An 18,596-nucleotide genomic window follows, 5' to 3' on the forward strand; every position below is an offset into this window, starting at 1 on the left:
TTTCTGCCCGCTGATTGGGCCGAACTTAACAATATACAGCGTTGGCTGATTGGACAAAGGTTGGTATACGTAGGTTCTCAAAGGCAACAAATTATGTCTTTGTGTCAATGTACCGACATCGGGTGGCGCAAGGTGTTCTTTTGTGTGCGGTTAAACGTGCGCCTTGTGCGGCGGTGCGCCTTGTCTGCTGACGTTTGAATTTTTTTTGGTCATTTTAGCGTTCTGCGCCTTGTCCGCCAAGTGTCTTATCCGCAGGAAAATACGGTACATCCTGCGCCGGGAGACCTCCACCTGGCGTCTTGGCCACTGTCAAACGATCCCTCATTATAGCAGGTCTTTCTGAGGAAGCTGCGACTGGGAGGGGTCCGACTTGTCCCCAAGGCTTCGTTCCTGACTAGAACAGATGGCTCTGAAAATATGGGTTCAACTACTTTCCGTCAACTTAATGTCAACTTGCGTGGTGCCGTCAACTCGCCATCAACACCTCCAATAATACTGTGGCGGGCAATTGCAAATTATTACAGGCAAATTACAATTTGATCCTTGGCCTAACTCTTCTCCAGGCTTAAAGACCATCGAGGGGTCTAAAGGCTGTGAGACGAGGTCCGTTTTGGAGGAAATATACCGCCGAATGCATAATGATCAGTCTAATTCTGTTAGGTACACAAACACAAGTTACACGTAAGCAGAGAACCTTGACTACTTGGCTGTCGGTAAAACTGATCACTAGATCCGTTATTGCACAATCAATATTCAATCAAATCATTTACATAATTGGGCAGGGATTCGTTTATTAAGCACCTTTCTCTCAGGGTCAATGAATATACATCTCAACAAAACATTAAATCAGTACTACAACATACCCTATTACTACACATACCCTTGCTCTAACGTAACCCCAAGTAACCCTCTGCTACATCCAAAGTAACCCCAAGTAACCCTTTGCTACATCCAAAGTAACCCCAAGTAACCCTCTGATATATCCAAAGTAACCCCAAGTAACCCTCTGATATATCCAAAGTAACTCCATGTAACCCTCTGATATATCCAAAGTAACTCCAAGTAACCCTCTGATATATCCAAAGTAACCCCAAGTAACCTTCTGATATATCCAAAGTAACTCCAAGTAACCCTTTGCTATATCTAAAGTAACCCCAAGTAACCCTTTGCTACATCCAAAGTAACTCCAAGTAACACTTTGCTACATCCAAAGTAACTCCAAGTAACCCTCTGATACATCCAAAGTAACTCCAAGTAACCCTCTGATACATCCAAAGTAACTCCAAGTAACCCTCTGATATATCCAAAGTAACCCCAAGTAACCCTCTGATATATCCAAAGTAACCCCAAGTAACCCTCTGATATATCCAAAGTAACTCCAAGTAACCCTCTGATATATCCAAAGTAACTCCAAGTAACCCTCTGATATATCCAAAGTAACCCCAAGTAACCTTCTGATATATCCAAAGTAACTCCAAGTAACCCTTTGCTATATCCAAAGTAACCCCAAGTAACCCTTTGCTATATCCAAAGTAACTCCAAGTAACCCTTTGCTACATCCAAAGTAACTCCAAGTAACCCTCTGATACATCCAAAGTAACTCCAAGTAACCCTCTGATATATCCAAAGTAACCCCAAGTAACCCTCTGATATATCCAAAGTAACTCCAAGTAACCCTTTGCTATATCCAAAGTAACCCCAAGTAACCCTCTGATATATCCAAAGTAACCCCAAGTAACCTTCTGATATATCCAAAGTAACCCCAAGTAACCCTCTGATATATCCAAAGTAACCCCAAGTAACCTTCTGATATATCCAAAGTAACCCCAAGTAACCCTCTGATATATATCCAAAGTAACCCCAAGTAACCTTCTGATATATCCAAAGTAACCCCAAGTAACCTTCTGATATATCCAAAGTAACCCCAAGTAACCCTCTGTAACCCGATGACGCTTACTTTGTAACCGGATGACACTTACTTTGTAATCATGTAACCCTCTCTTTACTTTTACTTTATATATTTGTAATCCAAAAAGGTCTCCACTGCCCACGGAACACTAAATATCGGGTACAACAACCAAATACAAGAAAACAACAAATACCAGAAAATAACCACACCAAATCACACTTCCTGAACTGTGTTCACACTTACTGCAAGCCAAAAGCTTTTACAGTGTGCCTCTACACGTTCCTAGTGCAATACCATAACCACGAAAACCCAACTTAATTCTTACACTATAAGAAGGTGTTCTTTACCTGGTCACAAGCCAAAGCATTTGCGACCGGAAACTATACACTCCACTAGCGTGTCACATAAACACAATCACAGCCTAACTTAATTCTTACACTACTAGAAGGTGTTCTTTACCTGGTCACAAGCCAAAGCATTTGCGACCGGAAACTATACACTCAACTTGCGTGTCACATAAACACAATCACAGCCTAACTTAATTCTTACACTACTAGAAGGTGTTCTTTACCTGGTCACAAGCCAAAGCATTTGCGACCGGAAACTATACACTCAACTAGCGTGTCACATAAACACAATCACAGCCTAACTTAATTCTTACACTACTAGAAGGTGTTCTGTACCTTGTCACAAGCCAAAGCATTTGTGACTGGAAACTATACACTCAACTAGCGTGTCACATAAACACAGTTACATGAAAATACACCCAAAATACTCAACAACTTATGCAATAACAATTCCGTAGACCCCTGGCCTATCATATAAGAATACAAAGATAAACTCGTATAAGACCCCTGGCCTATCACATAAAATTCAATGATAAACACAATATGCAAGAATGAACAAACTAATATACACTTTGTACAGAGAACTTAACTTACGATCTCTCCCGCTCCATCCGGGAATTATTTACACAGCACCTCCAGTTTGGAGGTCTTCACACACAGCACCTCCAGTTTGGAGGTCTTCCGCTACACACCTCTGACTTGTTACTGACCTCTAACTACACGCTAGCCCCCGGTGCCATGCCTCTACACATGCGGTCCCAGATCGCTACTTGCGCACGCGCACCATGCTAGCCTGATCACTGCGCACGCGCACCATGCCAGCCTGAGTCACTGCAAGCGCTTAGCTCCGCCTACTTGCATCGATCGCCCAGCCACGCAGTAAACGCATGCATATACAAAGACTAAACTAAACAGTCACATGTCCGTCACATGCATTTCCGCTAAAATACATATAAACTCCACAAAAGGGTAATAGAACTGTACAGTATTAGCCAAAAGATAATTTTTACTAGATTCAGGTTACATTTCAGTGATAAAAATTGCGCTTTCCTGCATTTGGAACTGTCTTGGCCCAAGACGTAATGATTGGTACCGTGTGCTTAATTATGTACCCTGCTTCGTGTAAATTGATCGTTGACAGCATGGTAAAGACTAAACCACACCCTTCCATCTGTATTGGTCGTGTTGACTGCGAGTTGACGAACACAAGCGAGTTGACTGAATATTTACGTAACACGCACGTGGGTTGCAGCATTGGTGGCCATTTCGATGTCTTAAAGCCATTGGACACTTTCGGTTAACAGTATTGTCCAAAGGCCCACACTTTGTGTATCACAACTGATATAAAAATTAACAAACCTGTGAAAATTTAGGCTCAATCGGTCATCGAAGTCGGGAGAAATCCACCCTTGTTTCCGCACATTTCGCCGTGTCATGACATGTGTTTAAAATAAATCCGTAATTCTTGACAACGAGAATTGATAATTGTTTTAATGTTTTCTCAAAAAGTAAAGCATTTCATGGAATAATATTTCAAGAGAAGCCTTTCACCATTACCTTCTGTAAACCCTGTAAGTTATTTGTAAATCTGTGAACTTTTTTTTGTCTGTGCCGAAAGTGTATAATGGCTTTAATATGATGGCTCAATATTTTTTCATGATAACTCTTTTCACAGCAAGCTTACTACTGTTTCACTACATTTCTTTTTTGCCTGTCACAAAAATTTTAATTTGTGCTTTCGCAAGGTTAATAATGTGTTCCTAACCACATATATGATGTATAATGGAATAACCTAAAGAATTTGCTTGATGCCAATTTAATTTTCCTTTTTCTGCAGTGTCACCGTACGCTTTTGACAGAAATACTCAGCTAATTGGGAGCATCAAATTTGAAGTAGATTTCTTGCAGAAAAAGAAGTAAGTACTCTTGATGAAGTGTTAAGATTTTGTGGAACCATCTTGAATCTCCAGTTGGACCTTCTGACGATCCTCTTGATCTTTGAGGTTATCAACAGATATCTGAGTTGCCTCTCTTCACTAAAGGGGGCTTGTGTTTTATTCAATAAAATCTTTACAGACACTTTAGTGGAATTTCAGATTATTAACACATTACATTTTTTTTAACACTCATTTCGTAAACACTCCTTAATTGGTAGCTTGCAGTAGCATGCTACTTTTATGTTTCTTTTGCTCAGCAACACTATCATGGTGTATGTTAGCTATGATGTCAGGGGTCTAAATGCGCTGCCGGACGGTATACAACTACCACCGGTGCCGGACAAGCCTCGCTCGGTCGGTACGTTGAACAACTTTGAAGAGAGGAGGGTTCCTTGGCCCGTTGTCTTGCGCTCCATTATAACATTTATAAGGACTAGCATCAGTACAGTAGCTGGTAGATTTGTCCCATAATTGGAAGCTGAGGTACTAAGTGTATGTTAACTTTAGTGTAGTAGTATGGCAAGAGTTAGTTTATGAAATAGATCTTCAGTCACGCACCATCTTCTACCGTCTGGTATGTTTTCGACCAACACATATTTTGGATCCCCAACTTTGATTTACCGCGAGAAATGTAGTCTACATTAAAGACAAAATAAACAGCTGGGTTCCTTATCTCATGAAACCAAACATGGCTGAAAACAGAATGTTATTAAGTGATTGTGCTTCAAGGGGATGGGGTGTGTTGTACTGTCATATGCCCAACATCTAAGAATTCTAACCAAGTAGCCATTACACCTGGATACTTTTTGAACCTTTCTCAAACACATTTCACACACTGTATGGTCTAATTTTCTTCCTTCTATTTCTACATCCATGATTGATGCATTAAACGCGGTTGTTTTATCTTGTTGAAAGTTTCTGTAGTTGTGCTACGATGTTTGTTGCAAATTACACACCATTGATTTCCAGCGACTTACAGTAAACAACTTTGAAGGGATTTCTCACTCGCCCGCCGCCATTGCCATTTTTTTTTTTACAACACACGGCTTGTTTATACGTCGACGAGCACATGTGCCAGTGCTTGCAGAACATTGTGATTGACATCGCAGCGAGAGTTTATAGGTCAACCAACAACCAATGAGAACGGGTTGTTAGTAAACATTAGCATAATGAGCTCCGCCCTAAATTTTGGCAGATACAAAACAATCAAGGCGCTACATACGCTGTACATGTATTATATGCACTGTGTTATGTATGGCGGGTACGCTGGCGAAATTCAGTGATGGTGATGGGGACTGGGATTTTGCAGGTCGCGGCTGGCTGGAGCGCCTTGATCAAGGCTAGAAAAACATTTGCAAACAATCTTAGTTCGTTTTCAACGGCCGGAGACCAACGTTATTCTTTTCATGATAACAAAGTCAATATTACATATTTCATAATTTCCAATCAGCAAAACCTAACGAGTGTCACAACTAATCACAGGAAAGGCCGATTTGTTTGCTTCAAACTACAGTAAAAGCTCAAAATCGACAGTTTCTAATGAAGCACTGTGCGCATGCAACGTGGCTAACATCATCTACTGCGCACGCGTTGAACTTGTGTGTTGCTCCATAGTGTTTCCACTGGAGGTGGGCGCAGCGCTAATCGGATTAATTTGAGCTTCGGGGATTAAGACTGGAGTTGTAACTCCTTCTGTGACTCGCTCTATTGTGAGACTGCCAGTCTGTTTTTCGTAATTTTCAACAATGTGTTCCAATAGTGTTGAGGTTTTCAGAATAATTAAAAAGAGTAACATGCCTGTGATATTTTCACAGGACTCGGGAAAGTACTGAGTATACAGTGCTAACACACATCGGTGTACAGTCGACTCCCGTTATTACGAGCTCGCATGTAACGAGGTTCCGGTTATTACGAGGTTTTTTGCCGGTCCCGAACTGCCCCGTGCGTGTTTCAATGCATTAAAATATGGATTATACGAGCACGGAAGTAGCGAGAACACGGTTATAACGAGGTAATTTTGCGGTCCCTTGGAGACAAAATGTATTGTTTTCAGACGTTTGTAGCGAGGGCCTGGAATAAGTGTGTAAAAAAAGCTTACCTTCGTCAAGGTTGAGAAATGACATGAAGCCCTTAAACCCCATGATCAATACAAGAGGTGATAATTGCATGGTGCTCGTAGAGTGCCACCAGTCTATTCAACGGACTGGTTTACCCAAGCAGACAATAGAGGGCTTAAATCACGCGCGTGGCTCAAAACCACCAACGGTTTAGTCACTGACGACAATCCTTCTCAATTTCAAAAACATGCCGCGTACTTAATAAATTCATGTCGGCGAACGCACTCGGCAGTATTTGGGGGTTCTAATGATTATTCCTTGCTCGTACCATCCATGCAAAACTTCAAAAACGTCACCGCTGTTCGAGTTTTTTTTTTTAGTAGAGCCCCTTTTTCAATTAAAAATATTATTATTAATTCAATAATAACAATTCAATGAATGAAGATTCCCCCGTTTCCAAAAATGTTTTTTTTTTAAGAAAAGAAAGAAAAAAACAAAGGTTGCCCGTCCAGAATATTTAATTCAATCACATCAAAAGATAGAGATGTTTAAAAGACACAGATACGCAAAGATTTTATTAAGTCAATAATATAAATCAAAAAGAAAATTATTTTAAAAGACACAGATACACAAAGATTTAATGAATTAAATACTGTTATAAGAATTAAAAGGAGAAATTGAAAAATGAAACAAAACAACTGGATCGGAACAGCTAAAAAAGGAAACGGCAAAAAACTGAAACAAGCTCCTTTATACAATCATCACTCCCTTCAGTCCATGTGCAACGGAACTCCAGAAACATCTCGCTTGTGTCCCACGCTTGACATGCTGTTATCATGATACTCCATGTCGATCACCAACGAAAATGAACGTTCAGTGCATGCATCATGTTCATACCATGCGCTACGCGGCAGAATCCACTCGCTCTGAACGGCAAGTTGACATCTCTTTGCTATATTGTTATCATAAATTGTACAAAATATTACATTTCCCTGATTAATCACTCAATAAAAGACATTTAGCAATGATATTCTTGTGTACAAGATGCTCGTAATAGCTGTTCTGATAAGCAAACAGCTCCGTGCAGGCTAACACAAGTGTATATGCACGTACACGTGTTGTGTACAATGTATATGCACGTACACGTGTTGTGTGCATGCACAATGATGATGTGTGTATCTATATTTAGCGCGCTGCGTTTATAACAAGGTTCGGATAATACGAGGAAAATGGGCCAGTCCGGCGGACCTCGTTATAACGGGAGTCGACTGTATATGATTGGGTAAAAACCAAAATTAATATTCTTTATCCCTGATGCAAATTTAAAATTTATAATAAAAATGTTATTTTTAAAACAATGTTGAGCATTGGACTGTGTATACAAATACTTAAGACTAAATGTTTGATGTTTTAGAGCCAAATTTTAACATGGAGGAAGGAAGAGAATTTGAACAACAAAAAACAGACATGCAGAATTTGTTTAAGCAAAAACCAAACTCTATGTCACTGGTTTCAGTTGAAGGAGCTGAGACAATGAAAGCACAATTTGCCTTCAGGGTTGATTTTTTTTGAAAATTTACCCAGTCTATCATGGGCCCTTTACTTATTCATCGCGATTTATGGAGCGTCACGTACCACGATACATAGCGTTGTTACAGCACTAAATAATGCGATAACGTAACCCTCCTGCCGACGGCGGAGCCGGAGGGTTACGAGTCACTCCCATTCGATGCAGGGCGAAATGGTCAAACACGTACAATTTCGACAGCTAGTCAACAGATTTGCTAAATTTTTACCCCTTTCGAAAATCATGACATAAATTCTATGAACACGACCTTAATCCTCAATATCTAATGAATAACATTCAAAACACCATTGAGAAAGTATTTTGAAATAAAGTACAAAAACTTACCAGATCCCGGAGCGAAACAGTCACAAATTTCCCAGGTTCTATTTTGAACCTGTCGCTTCGCCATTTTGTGACTTCCCAATGTTCATTGCTGTTGGACTAAACCATTCTGTAAAAGGGGTGTTATAAGGCAGCACGACAGTGCGTGTGCGCTGTCCGTTTACTATGCCCGCTGTTCACTCACTTAAAGCACTGCCTAACTGCAGCACCCCTTGTAACACCCCTTTTACAGAATGGTTTATTCAAACTCGGCTGCTGCTCGGTCGGCAGGTAGTCAATTCAATTGGCTGGTACCTGCGGTTGGGTTCAGCGCTTGGGGTCAGCGCATGGTAACCAGCGACAGGTTCAAAAATAGAACCTGGGAAATTTGTGACTGTTTCGCTCCCGGAATCTGGTAAGTTTTTGTCCTTTTTTTCAAAATATTTTCTCAATTGTGTTTTTGAATGTTATTCATTAGACATTGAGGATTAAGTTCGTGTTCATAGAATTTGTGTCATTATTTTTTAAAGTGGTAAAAAATGAGCAAATCAGTTGACTAAAATATTTCGCCCTGCATCGAATGGGAGTGACTCGTAACCCTCCAGCTACGCCGTCGGTAGGAGGGTTTACGTTATCGCAACTACTCACAGGCCTGATAAAGCGAGTTTTCGGAACATGATGTGTGCCACAAATCTAATCTGTCTACTGTTTTTCTTCTTGTTTTTTTTTTTTTTTTTTTGGGGGGGGGGGCGGTAAGAGCATAGGCCTCTTTTTAGTTTATTTTCATCTGAATTGATTTCCACTTTATGGACATTATTTGTCCTGCATGTCTCTGTTTTTTTTATTATGATGCCTATATACATGTAATACCTTTTTTCTGGGCCGGTTGTATATGGTTTTTGAGTCGGATTTTCTGAGTACAATTTCACTTTTAAAATTTTGTTTGCTACATTTTGACCCTTTGTCAAGTAAATTTATATAGTGTGCGTTTTTGCGGTTGCAGTGGCGATCTTACCTTTTTTTTCAATTCAATTTTGTCTCCTTTTAATCAGAAATGGGGTTGATTTACTCTGGGTCCACCTGACGCTTATCTTTTTGTATTTTATTCCGTGTAATATGATTGTTTGTAATGCAATGTTTTTACTAAATTTTTGCTACTTTTTAACTGTTGTGTATTTTTAACAAACCATATTGCTATTTTTGCTCATGTTTTTTAATCCTGCATTTTTCTTGACTGTACAGGGCTTTGAATCAGTGTTAAAGCGCTTTAGAAATGCATTTAAGTTAAGTTAAGTTAAGTTAATTGGTCCTCTAAACTTTCTTGTCAATAGGCTGCACGTTACGGGAGCACTAGTAGTCCAGGCATTATTTGATAATACCTCGGACAAATTGCAACAGAAAGTCTGTAAACTGTTTCATACTCAGAATTTTGTCCTCTATAACATATCAAAACTCTTAAGCAATCCGAGTGGGGGAAAGCGTCATGGCGGCCATTTTTCAAAATGGCCCCCAAAAACTGGATTTTCCCCAATATCTCCGCTTCTAATTAATGACTTAGGGCTTAAATTTTAAGTGCTAAATATACATTTTCACTGACTAGGAATCAAGTGAAACGCTTTTTCGTAAAGTTAAACCTGGCCAAACAAATAAATGGCGGCCATTTTCCAAAATGGCCGCCATAAAACAGATATTTCCAATTATCTCCGCTTCTAAACGTATTAGGGCTTTAGTTTTAAGTGCTAGACATACTTTTTCTGGGGCCAGGAATCCAATCGTACCTGTTTTCATAAGCTTAACTTGACCAAAAAGCATATTCTGAGAAAGTGTCTATCATTTTAATACACCTCGTCATATGCCTCGCCCTCTGTAACCCTTCTTCGAATCGTCGGTATACATCTTGATGTTCATCCTTGAGCTTGCTCAACCGATGCACACAGAGGTAGGCTGATTTGGTGTAGGGATTGTGCCCAGAAGCTGCCAGGTAGCGCAGCATTTCTGACACAGCTTCAATGTGCAACGCCCAGTTGCCAATGCGCTCTTCTCTGACAAACTTCCAAAGTACATGTATATCCACCATCTCCACGTACTGTAACTAGTGCGTGGCAGTCTTAACTGACTTCAATGATTTGGTTTTTGCCATGAGGAGCTCCTTGATCCTTGTTAACACATCAGCTTGGCAGAACTCCTCTGCAGATACGGAACCTTCCATCCGGTTCTTGTAGACGGCAGCAAGTTCATCAACCAGCTGTTGCGTGGACGCCCTATGGGTCTCTTTCAGGCTGGGCCAGGACGGATTCCCCCCACTGTACCTCAGCCAGTGTGGGAGCAACATTTAATAACATTGAGAAAAATCAAACTGGAGAATAACATCATTAAAATAACACTTCGTTTAGACATGTTAGAAAGCAGAAGAAGGGATCCTTACAAAAGCACTTACACTTAAATCTCAATGTTAGGCCTATTTAAAAGCGGAAAGAATAGGAAAATATATGTGTTAATGCGGCCATTTTGGAAAATGGCTGCCATTGTTGTGCTTTTTGGTCAGGTGTACCTTATTGTAACGAGTGTCATTGGATTCCTGCCCCAGAAAATGTATGTTTAGCACTTAAAATTAAAGCCCTAAGTCATTTAGAAGCGGAGATATTGGGAAACATCTGTTTTATGGCGGCTATTTTGGAAAATGGTGGCCATTTTGAGAAATTGGCGGTCATTTTTTGCTTTTTGACCAGGTTAAGCGATACGAAATGCGTTTTATTTGATTCCTTGTGGGTGAAAATGTATTTTTACCACTTCAAATTAAAGCCCTAAGTCATTAAAGAAGTGGTGATACTGGGAAATATTGGGTTTCTGCAACCATTTCGAAAAATGGCAGCCATGACACTTTCCCCCACTCGGATTGCTTAAGAGTTTTGATATGTTATAGAGGACAAAATTCTGGATATGAAACAGTTTACAGACTTTCTGTTGCAATTTGTCCGAGGTTAACTCATTTTATTGTGAAATGCCTGGACTATAGCCGTGAACATGAACGTCAAAAAAGTGTATTGTTTATTGTTACTTTGGGGCTTATTGCATCTCGCGAAATTTTAACGAAACAATTTCTGAACGTTCATGTTCACGCTACCTCCATACATCCCATATCTCTGGAACCCTATATCGTACAAACTAAATAAAAATGGTAACTCGGCCTCACTCCTTAATTTTCTCTAACTTATTTCACTTTCAGAAAGCATGTCAAGTTATTTTTAGGGTTTGTTACGTCCAGTTCGGGTCAATTTGTAATAGACAAACTCCTAAAAATGTACCCCATTCAGCCGCTTGAGGGCTCTTTTGTTAACATTATCTCCAGTAACCAACCCGATGGGCCGATTGCTAAAGTAGGCTGCAAAATGGATTTGGCAAAATGTACATTCTGAGACCTGACCGACACATTGCTCTAACCAATTTTGTGAATGGACTTATTCAAAAGGAAACTTAATGTCGTTTTGCTCCACAACTTTGACCAAATGCAAAGTTCTTTTTTTTACAGCTTCAAAACAGCCTTTGACGTACGTGTATAAGTTTCACAAACTTCCGTGATGGGGTAAACTCTGAAACTGCAACACTATACCTCCATGAACAGACCGTATTCTAAAACGGTATTCATGTACTCATTTGAGTTTACTGCCAAAAAGAATCAGAATGTATACACTCTTCTTGTAAATAATTTGTTCTATAAAAATAGTGTCCGTAGTTTAAAAACAGCAAGATACGTTTTGCATCAATAGTGCAATTTCTGTATGGAGATTTATTGTAAGTCCGAGGTCGCCACCCACTTTCAACCTAAAGTGGTCCCATGGCGACCTCCTTCACCAAGCAACAGGTGGCCCGTCTCAAAACCAGACAACACGCCACTCACAATACACTGACCAGAATGTAAGGAGAGGTTGGGCTCGATTACACATGCTTACTTTATTTGTGTAAGCTCCCCCCCAACCCCAAAATGTTACTAATTGTAAAGTTCCCTTAGACACCTTACAGGTTTCTTCCAACCTATAGCCCTACCCAATGTTTCCAAATTATAAAGCTTCCGTTTGATCCCATCCTTGTCCATAATTCTCATGCTGTTTGGAAGTGAATGCTTTTTTATAAATATTGTCCATTTAATCTTTTCAATAAATGAGGCACCTGTCAGAAGGATTTCTAGGAAGTCTGGTAACAACATCGACCAGTGGTTGACACATGGTCGCCTGCGAAACATCAACCTGTGAGTTACTTCATTCATGCAATGCAAGTTTGTGAGATTTGTTTCGGTTTTGTCCTGGCACCCAGCCTCTTCGACCCTGCGCGGCAATGAATGAACCAATCCGGAGAACCATGCTTAGTATAACACGAAAGTAACCCGACCAAAAAGGGCGGATCGAATGGCAGGTGGGCGGGCAAGGGGCAATGAGTGAACCAATCCGGAGAACAATCTGCGAAACACTGTCCAATGAATCACCTGTCAGAAGGATTTATAGGAAGTCTGGTAACAACATCGACCAGTGGTTGACACACGGTCGCCGCCCAAACTTCCTCCAATCAGATGACTCTTAAGTGGGAGCTTGTGTCAGGGTTTTGTAGACTTGCAACCCGACGTCTGAAAAGACACAAACGTGTTGAATTCCACACACACAACCGTGATGATTTCCACAAGGATGCCATGCCACTGGATCTTCTAATTTCAATCCAAGATGGCGGGGGTTACGTTTTAATAGTATAGATCAACTGTTCAATTATTTGTGACCAGTGGGCCCATGTTGTGTTGAGTTTTTTTCGATGGCAGGAATTCTAGACAGGAATATTTTGGACCTGTAATTGTTAAATAAGAATGTTGTATAAAAAATAGTGGTCGATAATTTTATCTTTTTGTATTGACACAAATATTTTAGTTTGTTGTTATTTTTTATCTCCTGTCTCAGAAATCGTACTACAATTTAAAGATATAAGCATATTAAATAAACATTTAACCTCATGGTGACGACTTAACATCAGGATGTGGATAACATATTTCAAAGAAAGTTTTGAAACCAATAAAATATTACAACCTCCCAACCTTCGCAGCCCCTGCGTGCTGCGTCGGTCGTGGACCCCGTTGACTTCGGGGGGAACATTTCTCGTTCCCCCTCGTCGGTCAGCGTCCAAGGGTCCAGCCTGTCTAAGGGTAAACGCCCGGGTACAAGCAAGAAAACACCTGCTACCCGGGCCGTTTCCAAGAAGAATAAGGCAGGCAAAGGAAACCCCGTTCCGGGGTCTTCCACGCCTGCCGCTAAGCCACCCACTGGCCTACTGCGGACGGAGGGGGTCCCCCCTCCGCGTGTCTCAGTGCGCCATTCCCCATCCAGCCCCACCGAATCTCCCTCGGTGGCCGTGGTGGGGGACGGGGTTGAGTTTGCCGACCGTAACCCGGCCGCTCATGCCATTGGGCTGGGCGCGCTGGTGGTCGGTCGGCAGATTGCCCATGCCGAGCCGGCGAACTGGGGTTCCCCCGGTATCCCGCGCTCGGTGGGTCCGTCCTCATCCTCGGGTTTTACCCGTTGTTCTGGGGTCCCCGTGACACAACCCTTGTCCGAAGGGACATCTGAGGTTACCCCAGCCCTTTCTTCCCGTCGAGGGAAAAGGGCCAAAAAGGGGGAGCGGTCACGGCGCTCTTCGAGCTCCAGTGATTCCTCCCGGGGATCCCGCAGGGACAAGCGTCACCGCGGTGACTCGCTTTCACGGGCCGACTTCATGGAGGCCTTTCAGGCGTTGACCGCCTCCCTGATGGGCAGGTTGGAGCAGGGCCATGGCCCAGTGGCTCCGCCCGTTTTGTCGGCCCATCATGGCGTGTAAGCCCCGCCGGGTTTCCCGGCCCGGGTCGACGCACCGGTCCCGTTCGACCACCAGTGGGTGGCCTCGGGTAGCGGTATCCCTCATACCGTGAGCAGGGCCCCGGCGTCTCCGCCGTGCCACCACTCTGTGACCGCCAGGACTGTAACATCCCCGTTGGGGATCAGTTTGCACCCGTCGTCAGTATTCTCTGACTCGGGTTCATCTATGGGCCATGATAATAGTACTGGGCACTCGCCCGGGACAAGTCGCCCCCCTGGGGATGACTCGTCCCCGGAAGAGGACGAGTTGACCGCTATGCAGCGGTTGTCAATTCGTGAGACTGAGTTGCGGCTCGTTCAGCGGGACATGATCCGAGCGCTGAACCTGCCGGCCATGGCCGACCCCCCTCCTTCTGAACGTCAGTCGTTCAAGAAGAGGTCGGGTCCAGCTCCATCGGTCCAGAATACTTTCCCGACTCTGCCCCTGGATCGTGTTTGCACAGATCGCATGGATGCAGTTATGCATGCAGGGAAATGGCGGGCGCATGCTTCACGCGCTGAAGCTTACTATCGTTTTCCCCAAGGGGATTTCGATAAGTATTTTGCGACGCCCGTTCTCCCAGATTCGGCATCGGACAAACTCACTGCCGACCGGGGGGCTACTTCCTCCAAACGTCCCTTCGCCGATAAGGCCCGTGGGAAATTGGAGGAAGTGGCTAAGAAGTTGGACTCAGCCTCCCGTTTTGGGATGCGGTCCACTTCTTTCTTGTTACTCCTTTCCGAGTATTTGACCTAGGGCGCTGATGGCGACTCGGCGATTCCCGCCGATCTCGTGGTCGCTGCCCTGCACTGCCTTGATGATGGCTTGAGGACCATCCTGGACCAGTTCTCACGTATTTCCGCCCTGGCTACGTCTTCCCGTAGGGCGAACGTGTTAGACGCACTGTTCCTTCCTTCAGTGGGAGCACGCAAGCGTCTTGACGCCTTGCCGCTCACAGGTCCCGACCTTTTTGCGGGCCAGTTCCAGGAATCCATGGAAGCTGAGGCCAAGCGCATCAAGGCGGCAGATAAAATTAACTTAAAGAAACCGGCTGCGCCCAAGGCCAAGGCGAAGAAGCAAGCCTCCTATACCATCCCACGGCGTCAACCTCAGCGGCACGCCCTTGGTGGGTTTCGCGGCAGGGCCGACACTCAATCTAGTGTACGAGCCGCGCCGACCCAGATGGGACACCAGCGCCCTCAATCGGGGCGGGGTTTTCACGCGCCAAACTCCCGATTCCTGGGGGCATGGCGCAAGTGACTCGCTTGCCTCAAGGCGGCCTCCCACCGACGGACCCGTGGGGGGCCGCCTTAAAAAAATTCTGGGGTCCTGGGGACAGGTTGTCTCTGATTGGTGGGTCCTCGAGACACTCGAGTACGGCTACGCGCTCGAGTTCACCGGGACCCCCCCGCCGGACATGATAATTCGGCCCACGCTGATTCCGTCCGACATGGGGAAGCGGTTGGCTCTCGAGGGGGAGATCTCCTCCCTCCAGAAACGAGCAATTTACGCCGCTCCCATGCAAGGGGCGCGGACGGGTTTCATGTCCACCTTCTTCCTGGTTCCCAAGAAGGAGGTGGGCGAGTGGCGCCCCATCCTAAACCTGAAACCCCTCAACAGATTCATACGTCCGCAGTGCTTCCATATGGAGACGCTGCGGACCATTCTCGAATCTATTGTCACACCCGCCTGGGGGGCGAGCTTGGACCTGAGGGACGCGTACCTCCACGTGCCCATCAGGCCCGAGGATCGCAAATTCCTACGCTTTATGTACAACAGCGTCATGAACGAGTTTGCGACCCTGCCCTTCGGGTTGTCCACTTCGCCCCGGGTGTTCACCCGGGTAGTGAAGACAATCGGGGCTGCTCTACGGAGGCGCGGGTCATGGTCTTCATGTACCTCGAAGACTGGCTGGTGGGCAGGTTGTCTCCGACCGGTGGGTCCTCGAGACACTCGAGTACGGCTACTCGCTCGAGTTCACCGGGACCCCCCCGCCGGACATGATAATTCGGCCCACGCTGATTCCGTCCAACATGGGGAAGCGGTTGGCTATCGAGGGGGAGATCTCCTCCCTCCTCCAGAAAAGAGCAATTTACGCCGCTCCCATGCAAGGGGCGCGGAGGGGTTTCATGTCCACCTTCTTCCTGGTTCCCAAGAAGGAGGTGGGCGAGTGGCTCCCAATCCCAAACCTGAAACCCCTCAACAGATTCATTCGTCCGCAGCGCTTCCGTATGGAGACGCTGCGGACCATTCTCGAATCTATTGTCACACCCGCCTGGGGGGCGAGCTTGGACCTGAGGGACGCGTACCTCCACGTGCCCATCAGGCCCGAGGATCGCAAATTCCTACGCTTTATGTACGAGTTTGTGACCCTGCCCTTCGGGTTGTCCACTTCGCCCCGGGTGTTCACTCGGGTAATGAAGACAATCGGGGCTGCTCTACGGAGGCGCGGGGTCATGGTCTTCATGAACCTCGAAGACTGGCTGGTAGTGGGGCCATCGCGGGCGGCGACGGATGCGGCGCTCAGGCTCACCTGGCGCCTCTCTTCCGATCTCGGGTTTCTAGTGAACACAGAAAAGTCGCACACGATACCCTCGCAGACCCCTACCTTCCTCGGAGCGGCTCTCGATCTCCGCCCACCAAGGGGACTAGCCCACCCTACGGAGGACCGCGTACTGAATCTTTTTCAGTGCGTGTCCCTCTTTCTCCCAGCAGCTGTGGCACGGGCAAGGGCTTGGCTCAGGCTCCTTGGCCTTATGGCCAGCATGGTGGACTTGGTGGATTTTTGTCGACTCCGGATGCGGCCAATTCAGCTCCATCTGCTGTCTTTTTACCGCCCTCGACACCACCCTATCCACCTGCCGGTACCCACTACGCCCTGGCTGATCCCGCACTTGCGGTGGTGGCTGGACGAGGCCCATCTCACTCAGGGGCGCGTGTTCCGCCCCCCTCAGCCTTTGGTGACCTTTGTCATCGATGCGTCACAGCAGGGCTTGGGGGCGACCCTCCACCCGCGCCAGATCGCGGGACAGTGGGGCCCGGAGCACCGCTCGTCCCACATCAATGTCCTAGAGTTGATGGCGGTCTTCAATGCCCTTCGGCATTTTCAGACTGCGTGTCGGGACGCGCGGTGCTCGTGCAGTGCGACAATACCACGGTCGTGGCTTATGTCAACCGCCAGGGAGGTACCCGGTCGGCGCAGTTGTGCGCCCTGACTTGGGAGCTCCTTCACTGGTGCATCCGCCAGGGCGTTGCTCTGTCGGCAGTCCACATCCCGGGGGAAGAGAATGTGACAGCCGATGCCCTCTCCAGGGGCTGTATTGCCCCGACAGAGTGGTCCTTTCTCCCTCAGGTGGCACAGACCCTCTTCCGGCTGATCGACCGGCCCCACGTAGGCAAACAATCAGCTGCCAACGTATTGTCAAGGGTTCCAGACCCCAACGCATGGCAGATCGACGCCTTGTCGATTCCGTGGGAGGACCTCCTGGCTTACGCCTTTTTGCTATTCTCGCTCATCCCCCGGGTGTTGACCAAGATAGAGACCACCCACTGCCGGGTGCTCCTCATAGCCCCGTTCTGGCCGCGTCAGCTGTGGTTCCCTCGACTCGTGAGGCTCCTGGTCCGGATCTCCTTTATCAACCCAGTTCCGGAATGATTCATCCGGCCCCGAGGGAACTCCGCCTGACGTGCTGGGTGTTATCACCCGGTCGCTCCGCACAGCAGGCCTTTCACGCCGGGCTGCAGAGCTTGCCGCCCAGTCGAGGCGTGCCTCCACTCGTAAGATCTACGATTGCCGACTACGCCATTTCTTTAAATGGTGTAGACGGCGATCTATACGCCCCCCAGTGCTTCTCTGAAGGACATAGGGGATTTTCTTCTTTACCTTTACGAGAGTGGGCTAGCGACCGCCACGGTTAAAAACTACCGGTCGGCCATTGCAGCCATTCATGAGGGCTTTCCCGATGGCTCCTCGGTTTCTACCAATTGAGCGATCTGTCAGTTGGCAAGGGGCATGTTTGTATCCCGGCCTCCGGTACGCAAACTTGTCCCGTCTTGGGACCTCCAGAGTGTTCCATCCACTCTAGCAGGTCCCCCATTCGAACCCCTCAGCAATGCTCCTTTACTGCAGTTGTCGATAAAGGTTTCCTCTCTGCTGGCGGCCGCTACGTCGCGCAGATGTAGCGAGCTCCACGCCCTGACATTTGCACCGGGTCACATTCGTTGGGAACCCGGTGGTGTCCGTCTGGTTCCTTCCGCCGGGTTTCTGACGAAGAATCAGTCTGATTCTTTTCAGCCCCCGGACATTTTCATTCTGGACTTAAAGTCCTTCTCTGCGGTCGCGGCTGACAGACTTTGGTGCCCTGTCCGGGCGCTTAAATGGTACATAAGCCGCACCAAGCCTATCCGCTCCGGCCATCACCAACTATTCTTGGCCTCGACAACCCCTCATCAACCGGTAACGCGCGATACTATCGCTCGCTGGATCGTTACCGCCATCCGCTCCGTTCCGGGCGGGTGGCCGGCAGCCGAGGGCAATATTCACGCCCACGACGTCCGCGGCGTGTCGTCCTCTTGGGCATTTTTTAAAGT

General features: G+C 46.0%; 1 protein-coding gene across 1 annotated transcript in view; it reads left to right on the top strand.

Annotated features, from left to right (window-relative positions):
* LOC117291391 (vesicle-fusing ATPase-like) overlaps positions 1–18,596 on the top strand; it is a 217,455-nt gene that overhangs the window by 32,797 nt on the left and 166,062 nt on the right. The window contains exon 5 of the mRNA XM_033773044.1: positions 4,094–4,172. Within this exon, the coding sequence (XP_033628935.1) occupies positions 4,094–4,172 (79 nt within the window). The remainder of the gene's footprint in view (positions 1–4,093; positions 4,173–18,596) is intronic.

This window comes from Asterias rubens, chromosome 6 (genome assembly GCF_902459465.1).
Source record: "Asterias rubens chromosome 6, eAstRub1.3, whole genome shotgun sequence".
In the NCBI taxonomy this organism is placed as follows: Eukaryota; Metazoa; Echinodermata; class Asteroidea; order Forcipulatida; family Asteriidae; genus Asterias; species Asterias rubens.